Source organism: Frankliniella occidentalis, unplaced genomic scaffold (assembly GCF_000697945.3).
Source record: "Frankliniella occidentalis isolate FOCC.00 unplaced genomic scaffold, Focc_3.1 Scaffold218, whole genome shotgun sequence".
In the NCBI taxonomy this organism is placed as follows: Eukaryota; Metazoa; Arthropoda; class Insecta; order Thysanoptera; family Thripidae; genus Frankliniella; species Frankliniella occidentalis.
In genome coordinates, this window is record NW_026267344.1 from 256,344 (window position 1) to 279,614 (window position 23,271).

Genomic DNA, 23,271 nt, shown 5'->3' on the forward strand with positions numbered 1-23,271 from the left:
TTATTGTGCTATAAGAACATTAGCATGCACGAAAAGTAGTAATGATTGAGCAAAATTGTGGAGTGTGAGGTTATGGTGGCCCTAAACATCCTGGTTATGTTTTGGTGTCTGTGCACTACCGTGTTTCCAACAACTTTGCCTTCTGAACTCTTCCTTCAATATTTGCAGTCTAACTGTAAAACACTTTAATTTGTAACCATGCTTTGATGAAGGTCAGTTTGCTTTAAAGATGCTGTTGATATTGTCAGGGTATGGTTATTAAATAAGGTTATTAACCTGTTTTGATCACAATGTTTCCAAACAAACGGTCAAAGGGAACTCTGAAAGTTTAATGTTCGTAAAGTAAATGCCCATTTTTTAAACATATCAATTTAATTTACGTTCCTTTATTTTCATTTTACAACTATCAGAGAGAAAACAATTGAAATATCAAGTTTTTTATGATTTGCACTGGGTCTAATTTGTGTATAGTACTCCAAAAAAACTCTTTCAGTTTTGTATGATTCAATGTTTTTATTTTGAAATTACTTTTGATACGCACTTACGTACAACTGGTTAAATAATGCAAGCTCATAATATCTGAAAATAATAGCAACATTTCTTCATCAGATGCTGGAATGTTTGCCTTTTCTGGGGCTTACAATTTTATGTTCATGGATGACGTACAGAAAGTACAATGTCATCTTTGAATACTCCTTCGCCTGTTGGCGATACGTCCTCGGTGGCCTCGCTAAACCAGGGTCTTTTATTGGGACACCGGGGCGAGGTCAAGAAAACAGGCAATCTGAAGAAACTGAAGGTATAACTGTTACCAGATTTTAAAATTCGTCACTGCTTTCTTTCTGCCTGTGTGACTTAATGTGTCCTTGTCTCTTCTTTCTGTAGACTAATAAAAGAAAGTACTTTGTGCTTCGATGTGAGTCAGCTGACTACCCAGCACGGTTAGAGTACTATGACAGTGAGAAAAAATTTAGAGCTCAGCAGCAACCAAAGCGCAGTATATCTTTGAAAGCATGCTTTAACATAAATAAACGCAATGATATGAAATCAAAATATGTTATTGCATTGTACACAAGGGATGATTGCTTCTGCATTGTTTTGGATTCTGAAGAGGAGAGAGAATCTTGGCTCAGAGCCTTATTGACACTCCAAGATGGTGATGATGTCACTGATGGAGAAACTCCTAAACCAGTGTTTGGTATGCACATTCTTCTTGTTCTTGCTTATTTTGTTTATTACTTGTTTATTTGGGGAATGTATCCAATGTTTCTCACTAAATTATATTTTTAGAACATGTTTGGAAAGTGGACGTTGCAAATAGAGGCCTTGGTGCTACTAGAAACCTCCATGGACCATACCATCTATGTCTAACTGGGAGGACAGTAAGTCTAGTCAAAATTTACCCAGATGGCTCCAAGGATGTTCTTGAGTTTCCGGTAAGTTCTTTCCAATGTTCAATTAATTTTGTTTGAAGATTATGAACATTATTTGTGCTGCTCTTTACCTTAAATAGAATATTGCTAATTCTGTGTTTCTGTTATACTTTGCAGCTCCAAAATATCAGGTCGTTTGGAAGTCTTGAATCATTCTTCCGGATGGAAGTTGGAAGGAATGCTGTGACTGGTACTGGGGAAATTTGGATGGAAGCCGAGGATGCTGTGATAGCTCAGGAAATCATCCGTGCCATAGAGTGAGAATTTCTTCAAGGCTCAATTTTTATGTGTCTTTTTAGTCTATAGAACCTTTTTCTTATCTGTCTGTCTATCTCTTTCAGTGCAATGAGGACAAGGGTTGATGATGGCAGTTCTAGACAGATTGGTCGCTCAGCCTCTGTAAGTGAGTCATCCAGACCCATTACCGTGTCAAGTAGGAGACATAACAATTCTGTGACTGAAAACCATGGTATGTTTTCCTATGAATTTTAATATATTGTAACCCTCTAACCTCCAACCAATGGCTGTGTTAATTTCAATTACATTTTGTTTTGATATTGATTTTACTTAATTTACAGAAGAGACCCGAAGCTCTGCACATGCCAGCACTAATGAGACTTCATCTGGATATATGTCAAACACCGATTCATATTGTGAAATGACAAGAGCTCCAGGAAGATTTATGACAGCAGATCACGGTAAATTTCTTCATCCTATTAAGAGCTATTTTACTCTCTATTCCAAATCCGATTTCATTTGACTTACCATGACCAAAATGCATTTTTGCATACATAAGTTCATACCTATATCATATTCCAACATTTAGGATAGAATTTTGTTTTTGCCACTGACTTTGCTCCAAAGAAAGCAATTGGATGCATCATGGGCTGCTTTGTGTTTGTTGTTCTTTTCACAGTTTGCAGTTAGATAGAATTACTTGTGGTGGCCATTTCTTTTAAAATTATAGTTGAGAAATTTTGAAATCAATTTGCTAAACGGCTTACAGTTTTTCCTTTTTTTTTTCTTTTTCTAATTATCCTGCTTAATCTTAAAGCATGTTTGGCTCTTTAGAGCATGATAGGGTTGCTATTATATCCTGTGAGAGCTTAGTTGATGTCTACGTATTTTCAGTGTTACCTGCTTATGTTTGGCTATCATTCCATCAAAAATTTACCCAATAAGGGCATGGCCAAGGAAACTATTCTCAATTGTAACATCTCTGCCTGTAGGTCAAGTTTTAGAACAGGTTACTCAAATCAACACCTGGGGACCATGTCTGTATTTCACAAATTGCTTCATATAAATCTGGGATAGCTTCTGGGCATGTGTATGAATGGGATGTGTGTTCAAATGCATGTTTTTCGAGAGGGGAACCCTATTGTTATTCCTTCAGATGTATGGGGCTGAGCATATGGTTGGAGTCATTTGTTGTATTCCTGCAGATGGGTCAGCCCTTAGCCGGACAGGAAGCGTGCCATATAATTTCCTGTACTGCCAGTTATCCCAGCGATGTGTGCAACAGCAACAACACCATCAACAACAACAGTGCAGGGTCAACAATAATGTCCCACCAAACCCCAACCGGCGCAGGCATTCAGTTTCAGGTAGTTTGAATTAGAACACTTGCGCAATGCATTGTGTTAACCTCCCCTTTCCACTTTTACTTTAGTGGAGAAAAACTCTCTGTGTAAACTTTATTTTTTGAAAGAAATTGTCCCTTTCATGCTGCAACACTTTACAAGTAGTACATACGTACTATCTTGTCAAAATTTTGGTCTAGCTACTAATTAGGAACCAACGCTCCTCCAAAACATAGTATTTTCTCCCTTCCTATATGCTAGCCAAGTATATTATTTTTGATTCTTGAAGATTGACTTCTTAAACTGTATACTGTAGCTTTATTGTATTTGAGCTAATAGCTTAATAATGTCGCAGCCGTGTGCTTATGGTTCCATGTTTGGCAAGTTCGCATGGCAGGAAGCCAAAGCATGCTTCACACACTAGCAATTGCTGCCTTTTTTTATTTTATTTCTTTTATCTATTTATCTAATTATTTAATTTTTGCTCAATTTGTGTTGTGAATGGGTTTCTTTCATTTAAATGTTGCTTGCTCTGAGGTTTGCTGAACAAAGTAATCTGCCTTTCTCAAAGATTTAAATCCTGTAAATATGCTCTCAATTCTAAAACAAGAATTGATTTGTAGTCGTACTTTGAAGACCACTTCTTTGTTAAACTTATTCTGAACATTTTCTTTAAAACTTTCATCTAATAGTTCTTTTTTGACTTATTATTTGGGCGGTTTACTTTGTTTTGGGTTTGGACTTTGTGTTGCTTTTGGGGGTTCTGACTGCTCCGTCTTCTGACACAAGGGGTGCTTCTTCCAGCGGTGTCAGTTAGTACACCAGGCGCTGCAGGCTGTTGGTCATCAGGGTGTAAGGGCAGTGCCGGCGGTGCACCTGCGCCGTGCACCGTGGCGGGGGCGGGGACGGGGATGGGGACGGCTGGATCCACCACCACTCCCCTCCTCGTTCACCACCAGCGTACTTATTCCTTCCCCCTCTCGCCCCTCCCCCCATCCACCTCGGTGCGCCGTGGAAGTGCAGGCACCAAAGCAGGCCTAGGCCTGGGCCACAGCCACTCAGGCCAACGAGCCAGCGGCACAAGCCTCAGCAGTGCACATTGTACGTATTGCATGCAAAGCACCTCTAGCACTATGTATGTATATCAATGTCTAGGTTGTTTGTTAGACTATCATTCATCTCATAGAGTAATGTATCCATTTTATATACATCTTTACCACCCCCTTGTATCCTCTACCCTTGAGAGTTATTGTTGTCTTTGATTGTTACCTTTATGATAATGACTGAAAGATTGATGATTGATGCATGTCAGGAGATGTGCTCTGCTATTTGTGGTATAAAGAGGACAGGGTGTCACACAGGCCTCCTATACTTTTTGTTGCTGTTACTGTGCCACATTTAGGCTTGTGGTTGGGTTGCATACTCGTTCGCCGCCAAAAGATGCCACAATGAGCAACGTTGTAGGCAAGCCCGCTCACACACCTGCATGGTGTAAAGTACAGGGCTTAGACACCCTAGTCATTCATTTGTTATGTTTGCTGCCGTCTTTTTACTCCAAAAAATTAAAATTTGTTTCTTTTTTGATATTTTTAAAATCTTTTTCTTCTTAACCTACTGATAATGATGATGTTGCAGGTTCGTCTGTTGGTCGAGATCGCTCTGACAGCTTACCCTCGTCAGTTCGTACATCAAGTGAGAATCATACGTTTTCTCATGGGCCTGTGGCCTCCCATGGCCATCATCCCCATCATCCCCCAGGGAGGAGCATGCATTCTCATTTTTCTTCTGCCTACCATCGACCTCATTCAATGTATATCCGGGGGATTTCCCATTCTCCCCCTGTCATTGCATCTAGTCCTGTCAGGTCAGTTTTGCAACTAAACATCAAACCCAAATAACTCCTTTTATTTAGTTGTGCCTTAGCATAATTGAGAAAATATTTATTTTCAGCCCTGCATCTGGAGCATGTTCTACAGATTCTGCAGGTTCCTCACTGTCAATTGATGAAGGTGATAATTGGGTCGATGGCAGTGATGTTACTCTCAGCAGCATGCCTAGCCGATTTGCTTCAAACCATCCTTTGACTCCTGAGTCTCCTATTGAAGAAGAAAACTGTGACGATCAAGGTGGTGACGACTATGTTCACTGGAATGGTCCCAGCGGACTTGGTAAGTTATGTCCTAGTCCATTTGATCTTTATTCGGTTTTAGGAGAGGTTCTGATTCAAATGAAATGACATCTGTGTTTGTATGTAAAAATTTCAGACTCCGGTGTTGGTGACGATGAAAAGATGAACAACTATATGCCCATGGATCGTTCCTCGGCAACACTCTCTCTGCCAATTCAGCAACCTCACACAGGACCCAGTCGAAAGTTTTCTCCTGGTAGAAGCACTGTGGGAAGCAACCTCAACACAGGCACTTCACCTTCTCATTCAAATTACATGGAAATGAATAGTCCATGTGGATCTTCACCCATGGAACCGCCTGGAAACTACATGATGATGAGTCCAGGTACTGGCTGGCAACCTAACACCTGATGTCACCTAGTAAGAGGATTAATTATCCATCGTGTCATACGTAACTGTAATTTATTTCCAGGGAATGCTCCAGGAAATGTTTCATTTTACAACCGCGGTATTCAGCAAATGCACACTGCACCTAGTTCTGCTAATCACAGCCGGACCAGTAGTTTAGCTGAGGAAACTCCAGATGGTTATGTGCCAATGGCACCAAGTCAGACTGATGATGGTTATGTTGATATGGATCCTTCACATGCTGATGCTCATGACGGTAATTTCAGTACATATAGTACAGTAGTTGTACTTTTAGTTTCTATGTCTTCATCCTTACTACTTTCCCTTCTTTTATAAGTTTGAACTAATGACATTGTATTTTTATCTCAGATTTTCATCATGGAGAAATGTCACCATCCAGTTCTTGCTCCATTACTTCAGGCACTCCTTCCACAGATCTGCGCTTCTCAGAGTATCCGCTTGAGAAGGTTAACTCTTATCTGACTCCATCTGAGGAAGAGGAAATTGGTGAAAGACCTACTCGATGCTATTCTGTTGGCTCTAAACCTGATAGTTTAAATAAGAAAAACAGGTGATTTTTCGGTTTTGAATACCGAGTTGATAAACTTTTAACCTTCAATCATTTTGTTATAGTTTTTTTTTTTCTTAAAGTAAATTGGTGACACTAAGCGTGTAGATAAGCTCTTTCATTTATTTATTTTTCTTTTTTTTTCAGAGTTGACCTTGTCAATCAAACAGATTGCTCTCGTGTGCGAGCATTTTCTGTTGGTTCTCGAAATGCACCGGGCTCAAAATACATGTCACGACCTTTAGGTCATGACCTTCATGCTACTCGACAGTCTGGAGGGCACTTTAATCTAATAAGTCAACAGAGGCAACAACAGCAGGTATGAGCATTAAATACATTGATCTATCAAAATGATCTGTGGTCTATGGTACCCATACTCATGTCACATATAATGTTTGTTGTGTATATTTTCAGCAACAGACTGGAAGTGGAAAAAAATCTTCAAGTGCTCCCATCCTTTCCAACTCTCTTTCTAGTTCACCAATGAATAGACACATTCTTGGTGGTAGTCATTCTAGTGTAGACCCGTTGGATGATTTAATGGAAATGGACTTCAGTCCATCTGTGTCAAACTCATCTCAGAACACTAGAAATAGCAAGAGTTCTGGTAAACCAGGGGGGCGATCGAAGTCAACCACTGTGAATGAGTATGTCAGCATGCTCCCCGGAGATCGACTATCGGTTCCATGTAAGAATTAATGAATGAGTGTTTTTATAACCTTTGGATTAATTGTGAGAATTACTATTGAAATTTTGTGTTTTATTTCTAGCTGGAGGAGGAGGAGGAGCAAGTCATCATTCTTCTCAGTCATCGGTCGCATCTTCATACTCAACTGCTGAAGGTGTAGATGTCTGTGGCATTCATATGGGTTCTCCAAGAGCGTATGATTCAATTGGACCAGGATCTCCTCCAAAGCCATCAGTCTTGAGAAGTGTTTACTCTAATGCTATTGGCAGGTCACCTCCAGACAATGTTGCTAGGTCTCCACCTAGTCGATCAACTGCGTCACCCAGATCTGCAGTCACTAGGATGTCATGCATATCAGAACTGAAACCTCAAAATTTCCCCATGACTACTCCATCTCCCCCCATCAAACAATCTCTCCTTGCTACCAATAATTCAGCTTCTAGCATGGCTGCTAAAATGGCTAAAATGGCTGTGTCTAGTCCATATGTAGAGATGAATCCTTCAAATGCCACATCAAAGCCAGTAATAGCAACATCTAGTGCATCAAAACCACCTTCAGATACTGCTCCATATGTTGAAATGAAAAGCCGAACATTAAGTGGTAGTTCGTCTTCAGGAAAACAAAATAATCTGCCTCCTGCATCAAATAATGAAGACTACATGGATATGAGCTTTAAACCAAGGTAAATATTAGGGATTGAAGTCAATTTGACTATAATTTTAGTTTTGCTAAAATTCTCATTTATAGTATTTTTACTTGTCCAAGTGCTGTGGTGACACATATCGCCATAATAAGTTGCATATACCTTGGGACTCAAGGTGTTAAAAGATTTAGAATGTCATTCAGAGTTGTTACTAATATAGATCTGTAACTTTTTTACTAGGAAAACATCAATTTCAGAAAGTAAAGATTTGAACAGACCTACTGCCACTGATGGTTATGTTGAAATGGGATGGAAGCCCTCTAATGAGTCTGAAGTGGAAAAACCACGGAAATCATCCCTGGACTCCCCAAGATCCACATCAAATGATGATTACATGCTCATGTCTGGAGGATCTGGTTCTCTAAGTAGGAATCGGAGGGAAAGGAAAGGATCAACTAAAAGGGAGAGAAATCAGTTAAGGTCTCAACCTATCAATATTCAACAAACGCAACAGGTTTGTTTCTGTGGTATTCTTAGACAAAGCAATTAAGATCAATGCATCTTCTATCCAGCTCCTCATGGTTCATATTATTTCTTCCAGAATCGAAAGATGGTGATGGATACTCCTCCTAAAGCACCACCAGGTTTCTTACCCCTTGCAACTAGTTTGGAGTCTCAATCTCCCTCAACAAGTCCATTTTCATCCCTCGGACGAAATAGGAACCGTAAATCTAGTAAAGATTCCTCAAGTACTGCAAGTGATCTTACAACCCCCACAGGATCGAATTCAACCATATTTCCTCTTAGTTTGAATTCTCCTGGTTCTCCACTAAAGCCATTTTCATCAGACTCTCCATCTGGGGTGACAGTCCCTAGTACTTCTTTTGATAAATTGGAAAAGGTGAGATGTGCCCTCTATTATGCTATCTATTCTTAGCTGTGGATGTCGTTGTTGTTTTTTTAAAAGATGAAATGTGAACTAAGCTTAGCTCTTGTATTCAGGTTCCCGCTGACATGAGTAGTGGCACTTTAAGATTATCATATCCTCACGCAGAAGAGCCTAAGCTCCCTACCACTCCAAGTAACAAGCAGGACCCACCAAAGCATGACTATGTTAATTTCAATCCAAATTCGGACTCAGAAGATACAAGTCTCAAAGGTGACAGTGCAGATGATGCTGGGGACTATGCAATTATGTGCCCTGGGTCTTCCACAGTTTCAAGGAAAGTAGAACCCCAAAAGAAAATGGGATTATGTTCTAGCAGAATTGGATCCAAATTCTCAAGTGACAATGATTCAGGTCCATCTCGCCCAACTGATTATTCCAGACCCCTCTCAAAACCTCTTACGGTCTCTGGACTACTTGGAATGAATAACTTATCACCTACAAGTGCAAGTGAACCTCAGAACATTTTAAATCTATCCTCAGCAAGTACATCAATGTTGTCATTGGGTCGCCAAGTGTCTATGGGATGTACTATTCCAGAGAAAAAGCTTCAAAACTGTGATTCTGACTTGTGTGCAAGTGGCACAAGTAAAGAAAATACTCAATCTGCTCTGAACAATACTAAACAAGAAGTAGATGGAAATAAGTCGTGTTCAGACGGTGCAGCAGGAGTTACTACCTCATCATTGGGACAACTGTCTCAGGCAGGGCCAAATACACCAATCGTGTATTCAAGCCCTAACTTAAGCCCTTGTCCGAGTCCAAGCCCAAACCCTAGTCCATTCAGTGAAGGATCATCAAGTCATATAAGTCCAGCAAGTACTTCGTCTGGTGGAGGTTTACGGGAGAAGAAAATGTCCAGTGGCTCTGATTCCAGCACTGCAAGTCGAGATAGTCAACTCTTAATAAGGAAATATTCAACTGGCAGTGTATCACCTACAAGTAGCAAATCTAGAAGTACTGGTACAAATGACAAAGCAAATACTCCAGCAAGTCGAAGGTTATCATGTCCAAGCAAGTCTTCTGTAAGCCGACAGGTAAGGAACACTGAAACACAAATAGTCCTTCTGAAATATTTGTATGTAACTTTTTTACTTTATTTTCATCCCTTTTTTTTTCTTTCTTGGCAGGTTTCACTATCAAGTGATATTAGTGATGCAAGTCAGACAGAGGAATCCAGAATATCAGATTCAGTTACATCTCTAAGCAGACAAACTTCTAGTTCATCAACCTCCGGCGAAGCCTCATCCTCTTCCACCCTTGCCTTGACTGAAAAGCGCAGTTTGTCATGCTCTCCAGTGCCTTCAAGTGCTTCTCCAGTTCCTCGTACTGCTGAGCGGGAAATCAACTATGCTTCACTTGACCTTAGAATAGGTTCTGAAGCTGATGATTCTTCCATCAGAAGTCCCCGAGGTTTGAAAACTCAAGGATCACTCAGCGAGTCACAGTCTTCCACTTCCTCCCCAAGTCCCAATCCACCAGGAGGAACCTTCACTTATGCCCAGATTGACTTTGAAAAAAGTGAAGACCTCAGGAAATTAAGTGCTGCCAAGAGTGTAAAGCAGTGATATCCAGTTTATAAACCATAGATTGTTCTACTTTTTAAAGTCACTTTTGACACACTCATACTCTTTTCAGTGTTAGGGAAAGGAGACTTTAACCTGATGCTTCTTCTAAGTCATTTTAAGAATTAGGATAGTGAAGGATTGGTATTGCAGTTGTTATATATTTTCTTAAGTTGGAATCTAAGTTTTGTGATGTCTTGATGCTTATCCCTACCAATTGAACAAGAGGTTAAAACATGTATTGTAGTTACTGAATTTTTTGAAGCTTTTACTTTATGATGTAATCTGAAACTGAATGAGATTATTGTGTTACTACTTTTGCACATACAGGGCGCCTAAGATCTCCAACAAAAGAAAGACTTTTATATATGAATGCCCTTGTGCTTGTCAACTCAACATTTTACTATTTTAATCAACATGTTCCTATATACTTCATTTCCTTCAAGTCGGATGAACACTTTCATGTGACATTCCTCCAAGGATAAGTTATATTCTTGCTGATTTCAAGGAATGATGGGAGAGTGCTTTTCACTGCCGTTTTGTTTACAGACTTTTATGAAAAGGACCCATATTAACCTGTGCTGTCACTGCCACTAAAGTGGAAATTCTTCCTGTCACTTCTTTCAACTTCTCTTTGTGTTAGTTTAACAAGTGTAAAACATGACATGCCTGAGTATTTCAATTTTGCTTGTGGTTTTAGATTCAGTAAAGAAAACAAGGGATGTCTTAGCAAGTTGCTTTCCTGGTGGTTCAATTTCTCATCATCATCTCTGTTTTCTGTGTGCAAGTCAAAATAAACCTAGGGTAAGCATATAATTACCTAAATTTATCTATCTGTATGTTTGTGTGCGTATCTGTGTGCAAGTATGAGTAGGTTTGCAAGGCTCATTAGTTTTTCTGAACTTCAATCTTCTAACCCTCTTATTCTGAGGCACTTGCTTTAAAATTTGCGGTTGGCTTTGTCATCCTGACCTTGATGAAATCATTTTCAAAATGACTTGCATGTGTATGTGTGGGTTTACTGTTTTCATGAAATTTAAAATGCATTGTAATATAATTTGAGCTGTCTTATTATTTTCTGCTATAACTAGTTAAGTAAGAAAACTCATTCAATTTGGTTCACCAAAAATCCTTACTGTAGGTAATTACTATTCACAATCCAATTGTGAATGATCTTGATTATTAATTCTGTTATTTCCATTATTCACATGGAAAATTTCTGTTGCACCATTGTGATGAAATTGCTTCATGCTTCAGATTAATATTGTTCAGTGTTGGTATCTACTTCTATGTATCGCTAATAGGCAAATCATGGCTCTGTACCTTTTTTCATTCAGTTTTATTACAAACTTCTTTCTGGTTTGTCATAATTCTTAGCTTACTATTCAAAAATACTGTACTGTACAGTTTGAAAAACTTACTGCAGTATGTTCTTTAAATAATAATTTTACTCTTTTCTGAAATGCCTTTGGTTTTACTTTATCATTTAAGAGAATCATGATTTTTCACAGTTCTAGTTTTAAAAATGACTTAATATGTATTTCTATATAGCAGGTTTTATGATCATTTTCAGTATTGACCATTTTCGACTCAAAACATTTTTGTTTTAAGGTGAGAACATAGCATTCATTCTTTTTTAAACTGTCATTATGGTAAACGAGGAATAGCTTGAAACAAGATGATTATACAGTCAAACAGCTCAGGTTTGTGTTCTAGATTGCAATTTCTACATTGAAATCTTACAGTTAAAAACAGTACTTACCTCCAAGTGCTGGTTACATTCTCTTATTTATTAGTTTCTAATTTCAAGTTTAATTGATACAGTTGCATTTGAAAATGTCGTTAAATAAATAATGTTCCTTGTATTACCTAAGAAGACTTTTATTTATCACTTGCTTTTATTGATTTTGTTCCACAAGAATTTCTCAGTTCATTCAAAGTTTATAGAACAGTCTATTTACTACTGAGTCATTTTACCTGCTTGAGAAGCATTGCGTCATGACTGTTATTCATTACATTATGAAGGAAGTTTCTACAATTTAGCGTGTTTTTTTGTTGTTGTTTTTTTGTTACTGGCAATGTCTTATGGGAGTTTCAGAGTGCTGGATCTCCTCATGAGATTTTAAGTGCAAACCTTCTTACAGAATTTTGTGGGGGGTTGTTTTCGGTTTCCCTGCTGGGAAGTATTTTGATTGCAAAATTGTCTTAAATTATTGTATGTCTTAACTTGATATTTACCCATATTGCTCTGAACAATATTTTTCCTGTTTCGCATATATGGTATGTAGCTTATTTAAACCTCACAATGGTGTAAAGTTAAAAAAAAAAAAAATCAATCTATCCAAATCATCACATATATTTTTATTGATTAGTAAAGCATTTTAGTTTTTAAGAAGAAGAAAAAGAAGAAAGAAAGAAAAGCTATTTGACTTGTAAGTTACCATTTAGAACTGGAGACTTGACATGGATAAATCCCAAATCCAGAAGTAGAGACATGTTTAGTTCCTTTAATGGTTTAAAATGCACTGAGTTTTGGCGTAGCTATTGTTTGGTGAGGAATTTCTGTACCAAATCAGGATTAAAGGGAGAGGCTTACATCCTGATGTGTGTTGGTTATGTTGAGGAAATTGTTACATTGCAAATGAGTCAAGATCTTAGATACCTTATTACCTACTTCATGATACTTTGCTATTCCTTATTCATATTTAACATGATCGTGTACAAAGTTTAGTGAATTCAACCTCTTAGGCTGTAGTCTTTATGTTCCTCTGTGCAGCTGTTAGAGAGCCTCTCTTAGTCCACTGTTACCAATGGCTGCTTTATCTGATTCTGGTGATGTTTGTTGTTGGTCCAGTGGTCAGAGCATATCAATGGTTCTAGGTCTTATAAAAAAGTTTTTTTTCTCCTTTACTGATATAAAAATATGTATGTATTTGTAAGTATACATATATATTATTGCTGTATATGTATATTTATGATGTTATTTATGGGTATATAAATATAGCGTATCCTAGTGTTTTGAGAAAAAAGAATTATAAGAATAATAAACAAATAGAACAACGAAGCTTCACTTTGTTTAGAGCTTGGTGGGGTTCTATTATAGGGCATTGCTAAGTATTGTACATTTTAATGTATATTACCTCAGTTCTACTACTCTTGCTTTGTAAGCAGTGGATCTGCAGATATTATGTGTATCATATGTTATAATATGTATGTACTGAACTGTACCAAAGTACCACTTTGTACTGTTGTACATCTGTTGCGACATCAGATCAAAAGACCATGACGTGCTTTGTGTGCCCTGTGCTGCACTTGTGGACAGTGTTTCTTCAGATTTGGTCAACTTATTTATTTAAACGGGTTGACCAAAAAGCTAGTCAGATTAGAATGCTGACACACATATCGCATATTGGCAAATTGTTGGCAAACTTTTCACTTTGTTGCGTTTTATGCCACTTCCTTTCCTTCCCTGTTATTTCTTTTATTAGTAGTGTGTATTACATTTTTCAATTGTTAAAGTTATTAAAGTGCTGATTGCTTGTGTTCCCCAAACTGTATAGTTAGTTTGGCATTATTTCTTTCTATGGAATTCCCTTTTAATTCTGAATTTTGATTTTATCTACATCTTGTTGCAGGTCTAGCAAGACAATTGTAATTCCATCCTTGAAATTAATTCATTCTTTTTTGTTTTCACATTTAAAGCCAAGAGTCACTGATCTAATCCAGAATTTTCAAAGTTTGTGAATGAAATTAGCTAATGGAAGGGTGTTTGGGCCCCTAGTTTGATGTTTGCTTACTCAGTAAATCTTTTAAGATTGTGGTTGTAAAGGTCTTCTTTTGTATCTGTTGTTCTCTCATTCACATTCTACAATGGGTATAAATTCAATGTTTTGTCATTTTTATGGAAATTAATGTTGTACTTTTTTGTACAGTTAGCTTGTTCGGTGCTATCAGAAAGTAGGCCAAATAGTTGGATTGCCGGTGTACTAGGATAATTTGTTCATGAATTAGTTTAATAATTGCCTTGGGGACACTGTCCACCTGGGAGACCAAGTAAAATGTGTTCCTCCCCTATAGTTAATTATGCATGTTATAGTTAATTGATGCTGTTATGGTATGGCTAATCTCTTTTCTTCCTTTATTCCTTTTGGAGCATACAGCTTTAGTATTGATATCTTGCATGAAATGCATTCATTCATTCATTGTATGGTCCAGTCTGGCACAGGGCATGTGTAACATTGGAATATCTGATGTTTTCCTTAGGGTGTTGTTTTCTGTTCTTTTGTTTTTACATGCAAAGTTTACACTAAACAATTGATTGTTAAATAAAGTTAAAGCAGCACTCGAATAGTTTTTCCTTCCTGCATCTGGCCTCGTCTTCGAAATACGTGACTGCGGTCACGTAGTCCAGTGCGCTCTCTTACTTACTCACCGAAGGGCGCCGAAGGACTCATCGGTGAGGTAGGGTCGGGCCCAGGGGAACGACCTTGAGGAGGGGACGGGTGCGGGGCCAGTCGAAGGTGGCCCGGTCAGCCGGCCGCTCCAGACGCAGCCATGGGCTGGGTAATGGGCTCCGGCTCATTATACACTTGAAGGGCAGTGGCAGTGCAGCAGGTGGATAAGTTCACCTTCCCTCCGAAACGGATCACCGGAGAGAATTTGGGGTCCGGTGACTGGTTGACTTCCTACCGGACACCCAGAATTTTCAGTTTACAAAAAGGGACGCGCAGCGCAAGGAATGTTTCGTTTTTAAATTGGAAAATACGAAATATCTCGGAAACCGTAGGCCAAGCTCAAGGTCGAAAAAGAAAGAAATTTGCGAGTGCCCCATGATCTTTTCCTGAAATTCCGGTAGGAGCCCTTGCCGGCAGTCAGACATGGACATGGGTCACGTGAATAGGACCTCATTGAAGAATTCTTACGCGAGATGGCGTCACTGAAGACGTTCTACCACCCACAACACAATGCAGCCCTTTGCTCATCCGACCCCAGCAAACCCACAATTCACGTCTGCTTTTTGCGTTGCATACGACCGATCTGGCAAACGAGACCGCCCGGAAAGCAGCAGCCTTTTTCAAACACTATAAAACTATTCTAGAGTCCCGTTAGAGATTGTCCTGAAACAACGTCCCCTTCCCTCAGATTTATTCGGCAAACAACGGGAGCTCGGCGCCTGCGAGACTCGAGGTAGGCCACCCCGCAGTACACGCATGCACTGTAGGCAGAATGTTGCCTGCCAATCGGGCGCTGTGGGAGCTTGCACAGGCTGAACTTGGCAATTTCGTACAGGCGAATAGCGGACGTACTTCCTGGATGATCCCTTATCGTTGTCCACTCCAGCGACAACACTGGTACTTGTAAGCCGCGTCCAAATCTCGTAGTGCCGAGATCGTCCGAGCTCCCGCGGACGTCATCGAGGACCTCCCGAGCACGCCGATGACACTCCCACGACAAATACGATTCGGCTCCAAATCCAAATGTCGTGTACCCGAGCTGGTGCATATTTCTTAAAGGTAACCAAATATAGTTATTATTAATAGCAAATCGCCCATAATAATAGATTATCATCCTGATCAATTCATTATTCACAGCTACAGCACTTCCCTGACGTTGCCCCCTCTGCAGCCACACAACGATGCACGGGGCGGGAGGCATCCCCAAAGGATAACATCCCGGACAAGCGAGGCGGGATTGCCTACCCCAGGCGCCCTCGGCCACAATTTTTCCTTGAGGTTCCCCGTAGAGCTACGGCCACATGTTGCATGTGTCGGAAGTCCTAAAGAATCACATCCCGTGACCACACGATCTGTCGGTGAGTGTCGTCGTCTGATCAGAACTTCTACCGTAATTATTGCTCTCGCTCTCCCCCTTTGCCGTGCCGCGTCCCCTACTCCTCCCCTCCTCCCCACCCCGCCCCGCATTTCCCGCGCCTTTATAGAAACGTAAATAAACAGTAAAGATCGGTCGGTGTCAAGATCTGCGTCTTCTTCTCAAAACCGATAACATCTACTCATTTAATTGATCATAGGATTTTAACCAGAATTTGAAGGTGGACATCGCCGCTTTTCGATGTTAATAGCAAGGTATAGTGCTTGATTGTTTCCGGTCCGGAATATTGAATTGTTCCATTCCGGTTATTGTTGTGGGAGGTTAGTGTGCTCCAGTGACTCCATATTTACACACAAAAGTTGTAAGTTATTTAATGAGACCGAGTAAATGATACCCGTGATGCAAACATGAGAGAAGCAAACTTGGCTCACTGTTAATGGGGTACACTCCTCCATTCCATGCAGTATGCTAACATGCTATCTACTGTCAGGTCATTTGCAAATGGGTGAACTGTCTGTGTTGTTTCATATATCATAGATTTTACTCTATATTATTTCTCGTGGAATAGAAAACTTTATTACTTTCTGGTTAGGTGAAAACCGAGTGGTACTATTTGCGTAATCCCCCAAACCATCAATCAATGTGCGTTGCAGCTAATTTGCAGCTGCCCATCGTACTTAATGCTTGAGTCCAGTGCCAAATTAGTTATTTGAAAGACCATGGTCATTTAGAGACATATGGGGGGAGAAGCATTTAAAAGTGTATTGTATGAGTAAATTATATGTAATTAATAGTTAATGAACGCTAAAAGTACCGTTTAATATGATTGCAGGAACTCGGCCCAGATGTTCTTGGCATGAGCAAGAGAAGTCTATGGAGTCATTTTACCCAAAAGAATAGGTGAGTTGACATGACCGCCAACGCTGGTCCAATTTGTCTCTGTACAGACAATGTGAGGAGCTTCCTTTCATGTGCATCAAAGGGTGGTTTTTGATGTTTTTTGTGGTGCCTTGGTTCTTTGTTGTCGCTTTCAACCCTCCTCTGTCAAAGTCCAGGCTGATTTGTTATCATTGAAAATGTCTTTTAACTCAAGTTTCTGTGAACAGGAGTGATTTCTGACAGAAGCAAAGGTAATTTTGTGGGCCCTATCCATTCATGTACTCATCCCTCAAAAACCGGACCCATACCTTTGTAAATTTGGCCAGAAATGAAAAATTTGAAAATTGCTGGAAATGGTTGGGATTGGTCCTTTCAATCTCTGCGTCGAAGTTTCACGCCGCCGGTCCATATCAAGTGAGTTACACCTGTTTTTCTTGGGCCGGTTCGCCTGCGCCTGCGAGGTAGGCAGCCCATCTTACGCTGCCCGCCAGATTAGACCACCTTGAAAACGCAAGTTTTTGTGGACAGGGGTGGTTTCTGGCGGAACCAAAAGTAGTTTTGTGGTCCCTTGGGTCACCCTTGTCGAATCGGTCACTGGATATACCCGAAGTTTCACGCCACCGGGCCATTTTAAGTGAGATACGCCTGTTTTTGGACCGGTTCGCCTGCGAGGTAGGCAGCCCATCGTACGCTGACCGCCAGATTCAAAAGACCACCCTTAAAACTCAAGTTTCTTTGGACAGGGGTGGTTTCTGACGGAACCAAAAGTAGTTTTGTGGTCCCCTGGGTCACCCCTGTCGATTCGACTACTTTTCCGTCGAAATCCCTACCCATCAATTTTCGCTAAAAACACAAATTTCACGCCGCCGGGCCATTTTAAGTGAGTTACGCCTGTTTTTCTCGGACAGGCTCGCGCGCCAGATTCAAAAGACCACCCCTTAAAACTCAAGTTTCTCTGGACAGGGGTGGTTTCTGGCGGAACCAAAATTAGTTTTGTGGTCCCCTGGGTCACCCCTGTCGAATCGACTACTTTTCCGTCGAAATCCGGACTCATCAATTTTCGCTAAAAACACAAAGGCTTTGTAAATTTGGCCAAAAATGAAAAAAATAAAAATCGCTCGAAAATGGTTGGGATTGGTCTAGGAGGGTCGCCTTTGACCTCCTCTGTCGAAATTGCGTGCTTCCTGCCTCTTTTGCATCCTGTTTCTTCGACTTTAAAATTGCGTCTTTGGTTTGTTGCAGGAATATCGGCCTGGAGGTGCACCTGTCCTGGACATCAGCCGTGCTGCCCATGGAATCATCAGATATAAGTTGAGTTGGCGTCACAGTGATTACAGCTGGTCCTGTTATTTTATTCTTTTGTAAAGTCTCTTTGAGTAAGCTTGAATGATTTTCTCTCTGGCACCAAACTTTGTTGGCCATTTAATGTCACTTTTCACGACAGGGGTGCTTTAGAACCTATGGTAGTTTCCTGATGCCATAATTTACCCCTGTAAATTTTCTAAAATTTGTACAAAAAAAATTGATAATCTTTTATTAAAAAAAAAATAAAACAAAGTATATAGTCCTCCCAACATTACTTTGGTCTTTGGGCCCCATAAAACCTGGAGATCAAAGTAATGCTGAGACGACTATATTTTCCCGAGGGCTGGGGGTGGTGGTGGGGATGTGGACAACACCCACATTGTGGAAGGGTCTAGCGGAGCCGTTCCGCTCAAGCTGTGGAGTCAGCAAACCCTTTGCCGTGGGTAAACGTGCAAACCCTTGTGCCGTGGGTCAAACGGTGCACTCTTCGGGACACGCTTGACCTCAAGCGTCAATGAGGCGGGCTGTACGGGGCCCAATTGGTGTTTAATCACGTTACCGTACTATGCGTGAAATTGCTGTGACGCAATTTGCTGAGCATTGATCGCACCCGGGCGCGGGCATACAGCGAAAAAGCAGCGTCCTGGCTTATGTGTGACGAACCCTCCCTCCCCCTGCCCCCGCGCTCCTCGCGGCTGCGGCTGCTGTGGAGGTAGTAGCGGGCTGCCGCCGCTACCGTCGTGACGTCACGGGTGCTTTGGGCGCTGCTGCGGTGGTTGTGGGGTGGTAGTAGCAGCATCCTGCAGTAAGTCTACTACTGCCTCCACAGCTAACGAGAGCTGCATCCGAGACGCCCGTGACGTCACTGCTGTAGTGGTGGCAGTCTGCTACTACATCCACAGTTACTGCAGCGTAGAGTCAGGTCTATGAAATAATGTAAAATGTTGGATAGTAATTGAATTCTTTATTGTTTCAAATCATTTACATTATGAGAATACATCTTGCTCAATTAGCTGGCTTGTTTCTGCTGGTGACTTTGGGCGAATCTAAATACCTGAAAAAGAATGGAAAAAATCTAAGTTAAATTCAAATTATCTCAGAGTTCAACTTAAACATGTTCTGGACCATCGGTATCACTCGTGACGCCAACTCATCGAAGGAACTTTCTATGTTACAGGTGGTAAGCATCAAGTCCAGGCCCAGGCACACCCCTTTGGATAAGGACCAGCATCACTTCTTATTTTACTACAACTGTACCATACAAATGAAATAAATAGCAGCATTACTGTCAGTGATTACTAATGATTTGACTCCAGTTCCGCACTAAAATTAAAACACGACTATATATTTTAGGCTCAAGTAATAAGCCATATATATGGAATGAGAATAAGCAGTAAAGAGATGACAAGTAACCGCCAAAAAGAAACAATACCAAAATAAACTTTTACCAGACCTGACTACCAAGAATGTACTGGTATTTTATGTTAACATCACATTGAAAGTCAAAACTTACCAGATTCATTCCTGCGATCATGAGAAAAAGGAGCGATTCCTCCTGCTGTGTGCTGCGACGGCAACTCAGCATACAGCAGATGACACATAGGCTGCTTTTGCTGATGTCCAAGACAGGTACACCTCCAGGCCGATCTTCCTGCAAGAAACCAAAGAGTTGATTTTAGTCGAAGAAAACAGGATGTAATAGAGTCAAGAAGCACGCAATTTCGACAGAGGAGGTCAATGATGACTCTCCCAGACCAATCCCAAACATTTCTAGCAATTTTCAATTTTTTCATTTTTGGCAAAATTTACAAAGGCTGTGAATTGATGGGTCTGGTTTTCGATGGAGGAGTATTCAAATCGACAGGGGTGAACCAGGCACCACAAAACTACCTATGATTCTGTCAGAAACCACCCCTGTCCGGAGAAACTTGAGTTTTAAGGGGGGTCTCTTGAATCTGGCAGGGAGTGTAAGATGGGCTGCCTACCTTGCAGGCGAACCGGTACAAGAAAAACAGGCGTAACTCACTTGAAATAGACCGACGGCGTGAAATTTCGACGAAGATATACAAAGGGAGACCAATCCCAACCATTTCTAGCAATTTTCAAATTTTTCATTTTTGGCAAAATTTACAAAATTGATGGGTCCAGATTTCAACGGGAGTCTAGCTGCCCCACCAATCCAAACCAATTCCAGCAATTTTCCAAATTGGCAAGATTTTTAAAAGACATTTTCAATGATAACAAATTAGACTTGATTTTGATGGTGGAGGATTGAAATCAACAACAAAGAACCAAGGCACCACAAAACACATCAAAACCACCCTTTGATGCACATGAAAGGAAGCTCCTCATATTGTCTGTACAGAGACAAATTGGACCAGCGTTGGCGGTCATGTCAACTCACCTATTCTTTTGGGTAAAATGACTCCATAGACTTCTCTTGCTCATGTCAAGAACATCTGGGCCGAGTTCCTGCAATCATATTAAACGGTACTTTTAGCGTTCATTAACTATTAATTACATATAATTTACTCATACAATACACTTTTAAATGCCTCTCCCCCCATATGTCTCTAAATGACCATGGTCTTTCAAATAACTAATTTGGCACTGGACTCAAGCATTAAGTACGATGGGCAGCTGCAAATTAGCTGCAACGCACATTGATTGATGGTTTGGGGGATTACGCAAATAGTACCACTCGGTTTTCACCTAACCAGAAAGTAATAAAGTTTTCTATTCCACGAGAAATAATATAGAGTAAAATCTATGATATATGAAACAACACAGACAGTTCACCCATTTGCAAATGACCTGACAGTAGATAGCATGTTAGCATACTGCATGGAATGGAGGAGTGTACCGTGTACCCCATTAATTCAACACCTTTTCAAAAAATCTGACAGTGAGCCAAGTTAGCATCACGGGTATCATTTACTCGGTCTCATTAAATAACTTACAACTTTTGTGTGTAAGTATGGAGTCACTGGAGCACACTAACCTCCCACAACAATAACCGGAATGGAACAATTCAATATTCCGGACCGGAAACAATCAAGCACTATACCTTGCTATTAACATCGAAAAGCGGCGATGTCCACCTTCAAATTCTGGTTAAAATCCTATGATCAATTAAATGAGTAGATGTTATCGGTTTCGAGAAGAAGACGCAGATCGTGACACCGACTTTGACTGTTTATTTACGTTTCTATAAAGGCGCGGGAAATGCGGGGCGGGGTGGGTGGGGAGGAGGGGAGGAGCAGGGGAAGCGGCACGGCAAAGGGGGAGAGCGGGAGCAATTATTACGGAAGAAGTTCTGATCAGACGACGACACTCACCGACAGATCGTGGTCACAGGATGTGATTCTTTAGGGCTTCGGACACATGCAACATGTGGCCGTAGCTCTACGGGGAACCTCAAGGAAAAGTTGTGTCCGAGGGCGCCTGGGGTAGGCAATCCCGCCTCGCTTGTCCGGGATGTTATCCTTTGGGGATGCCTCCCGCCCCGTGCATCGTTGTGTGGCTGCTGAGGGGGCAACGCCAGGGAAGTGCTGTAGCTGTGAATAATGAATTGATCAGGATGATAATCTATTATTATGGGCGATTTGCTATTAATAATAATTATATTTTGCTACCTTTAAGAAATATGCACCAGCTCGGGTACACGACATTTGGATTTGGAGCCGAATCGTATTTGTCGTGGGAGTGTCATCGGCGTGCTCGGGAGGTCCTCGATGACGTCCGCGGGAGCTCGGACGATCTCGGCACTACCAGATTTGGACGCGGCTTACAAATACCAGTGTTGTCGCTGGAGTGGACAACGATAAGGGATCACCCAGGAAGTACGTCCGCTATTCGCCTGTACGAAATTGCCAAGTTCAGCCTGTGCAAGCTCCCACAGCGCCCGATGGGCAGGCAACATTCTGCCTACAGTGCATGCGTGTACTGCGGGGTGGCCTACCTCGAGTCTCGCAGGCGCCGAGCTCCCGTTATTTGCCGAATAAATCTGAGAAAAGGGGACGTTGCCCGTTGTTTCAGGACAAACTCTAACGGGACTCTAGAATAGTTTTATCGTGTTTGAAAAAGGCTGCTGCTTTCCGGGCGGTCTCGTTTTTTTCTTCTTTTTTTTTCAAAACATCTTTATTTAACAATTCTTTGCACAGCTGTGGCTGTGCCAATAAAATCGAGGCATTCACCGTATTTACGTTATATCCCTTATTCTACTAAAACAGCGGTTGGTTAGATCACGCTGTCGGCGAGTCGGGGTCAGGGTGTCCTCCTGAGGGTCACCTCGCGGACCTCCCGCTCTAACCGGGGCACCAGCGTCCCGGCGCTCCGGGCATGCTCGAGGTGCTGCGGCCGGGCCGGGGGCCGGGCCCAACCGGAGCCCGGCAGGTGCGCAGCGCCTGGCCGCAGGAGGCCGCAGGCAGGGCAGGATGCTGGACGGCGCAGTCAGTTGACCTGACTCTGTGTGCGCGTGAGGACCGGATCGAGCCAGAGCCAAACGAGGCAGACGAAACTGAACGCGCCGGAGCACTCCGGGGAACTCCCCCTCATGCAGCGCGGCCGGCCCAGAGGACACCAGGTGTCAATGGCCCAGGACGACGTCATCGTCGAGGTGTGTGGCTGCGGCAGTGTGGCGGCGGACGCGGAGGAAGCTGCGGGGGCGGCGCCAGTCCCATCCTGGCAGAGGCGCCTGGCGTCCTCGGACGCGGACAGGCGTGCCGGTGGCGGCGGCGCACACCTGCGGCGGCGTACTGGTCGCAGCGTGGGCGTGTTGTACCTGCTGCTCGTGCTGGCCGCGTCAGGCTGCTGGCCCGCGGTGCTGGCCTGGCCGACCGCCTGGCCAACCGTGCCGTCCTTGTCAAGGCTGCTGGCCGGCAATCGCCTCGCCCCGCACGGGCGCGCCGTCCACGGCCACGGTCACGGCCACGGTCACCATCCACGGGGCCTGCTCTCCGGCTGGGGAACCTCGTGGGGCGGCCTTGGGAATGGTGCCTGGAATGCCGACGCCATCCTGGAGAAGATACAACGCTTCGGGAGCGGCCTCCTCGGTGGGCAGGCGGGCACGGATGCCAATGCTCAAGTCGGCAAAGGTGAGTGCACACCGGTACACGCAGTACGCTCGGGGGCCATTGGCCCAGCTGAGAAAGCAATGTGGCTGAGTGTGAGTGGCCGCCGGTCGGTCAGGCCAGACCCGCTCTGCCCCGCCCCGTCCCGCCCGTCGTCCAGCAGCGTCCTGCTCAGTGACGCTCCTGGAAGGAGGTTATGGGGCCGGCGGCGGGGCGGGGCGGGGCG

At 42.3% G+C, this 23,271-nt stretch overlaps 1 protein-coding gene and 2 long non-coding RNA genes across 7 annotated transcripts in view; 2 read left to right on the top strand and 1 right to left on the bottom strand.

Annotated features, from left to right (window-relative positions):
- LOC113218444 (serine-rich adhesin for platelets) overlaps positions 1-14,308 on the top strand; it is a 23,513-nt gene extending 9,205 nt beyond the window's left edge. Inside the window, exons 2-21 of one of the 4 annotated variants that reach the window (XM_026438807.2) lie at positions 610-799; positions 886-1,198; positions 1,291-1,436; positions 1,551-1,690; positions 1,775-1,902; positions 2,012-2,131; positions 2,876-3,037; positions 3,818-4,114; positions 4,649-4,877; positions 4,964-5,181; positions 5,278-5,526; positions 5,614-5,805; positions 5,919-6,120; positions 6,265-6,436; positions 6,532-6,805; positions 6,888-7,488; positions 7,690-7,963; positions 8,051-8,350; positions 8,452-9,432; positions 9,526-14,308. In XM_026438807.2, the coding sequence (XP_026294592.1) occupies positions 677-799; positions 886-1,198; positions 1,291-1,436; positions 1,551-1,690; positions 1,775-1,902; positions 2,012-2,131; positions 2,876-3,037; positions 3,818-4,114; positions 4,649-4,877; positions 4,964-5,181; positions 5,278-5,526; positions 5,614-5,805; positions 5,919-6,120; positions 6,265-6,436; positions 6,532-6,805; positions 6,888-7,488; positions 7,690-7,963; positions 8,051-8,350; positions 8,452-9,432; positions 9,526-9,963 (5,559 nt within the window). In that variant the 5' untranslated portion in view covers positions 610-676 and the 3' untranslated portion in view covers positions 9,964-14,308. The remainder of the gene's footprint in view (positions 1-609; positions 800-885; positions 1,199-1,290; positions 1,437-1,550; positions 1,691-1,774; positions 1,903-2,011; positions 2,132-2,875; positions 3,038-3,817; positions 4,115-4,648; positions 4,878-4,963; positions 5,182-5,277; positions 5,527-5,613; positions 5,806-5,918; positions 6,121-6,264; positions 6,437-6,531; positions 6,806-6,887; positions 7,489-7,689; positions 7,964-8,050; positions 8,351-8,451; positions 9,433-9,525) is intronic. The other 3 variants (XM_026438808.2, XM_026438809.2, XM_026438810.2) reach the window with 3 other exon arrangements.
- Positions 14,309-15,904: 1,596 nt separating this feature from the next.
- LOC127750594 (uncharacterized) lies at positions 15,905-19,264 on the top strand. The gene is made up of 3 exons (XR_008011775.1): positions 15,905-16,043; positions 16,622-16,689; positions 17,911-19,264. It is a non-coding gene; the product is annotated as an uncharacterized LOC127750594 (long non-coding RNA).
- Positions 18,918-21,421, bottom strand: LOC113217725 (uncharacterized). 2 transcript variants are annotated; one of them, XR_008011777.1, is made up of 4 exons: positions 21,312-21,421; positions 20,378-20,445; positions 19,487-19,624; positions 18,918-19,027 (listed from the first exon to the last, which is right to left on the bottom strand). It is a non-coding gene; the product is annotated as an uncharacterized LOC113217725 (long non-coding RNA). The 2 variants fall into 2 exon arrangements; XR_008011776.1 differs by lacking the exon at positions 21,312-21,421 and adding an exon at positions 21,041-21,149.
- Between the last annotated feature and the right edge of the window lie 1,850 nt (positions 21,422-23,271).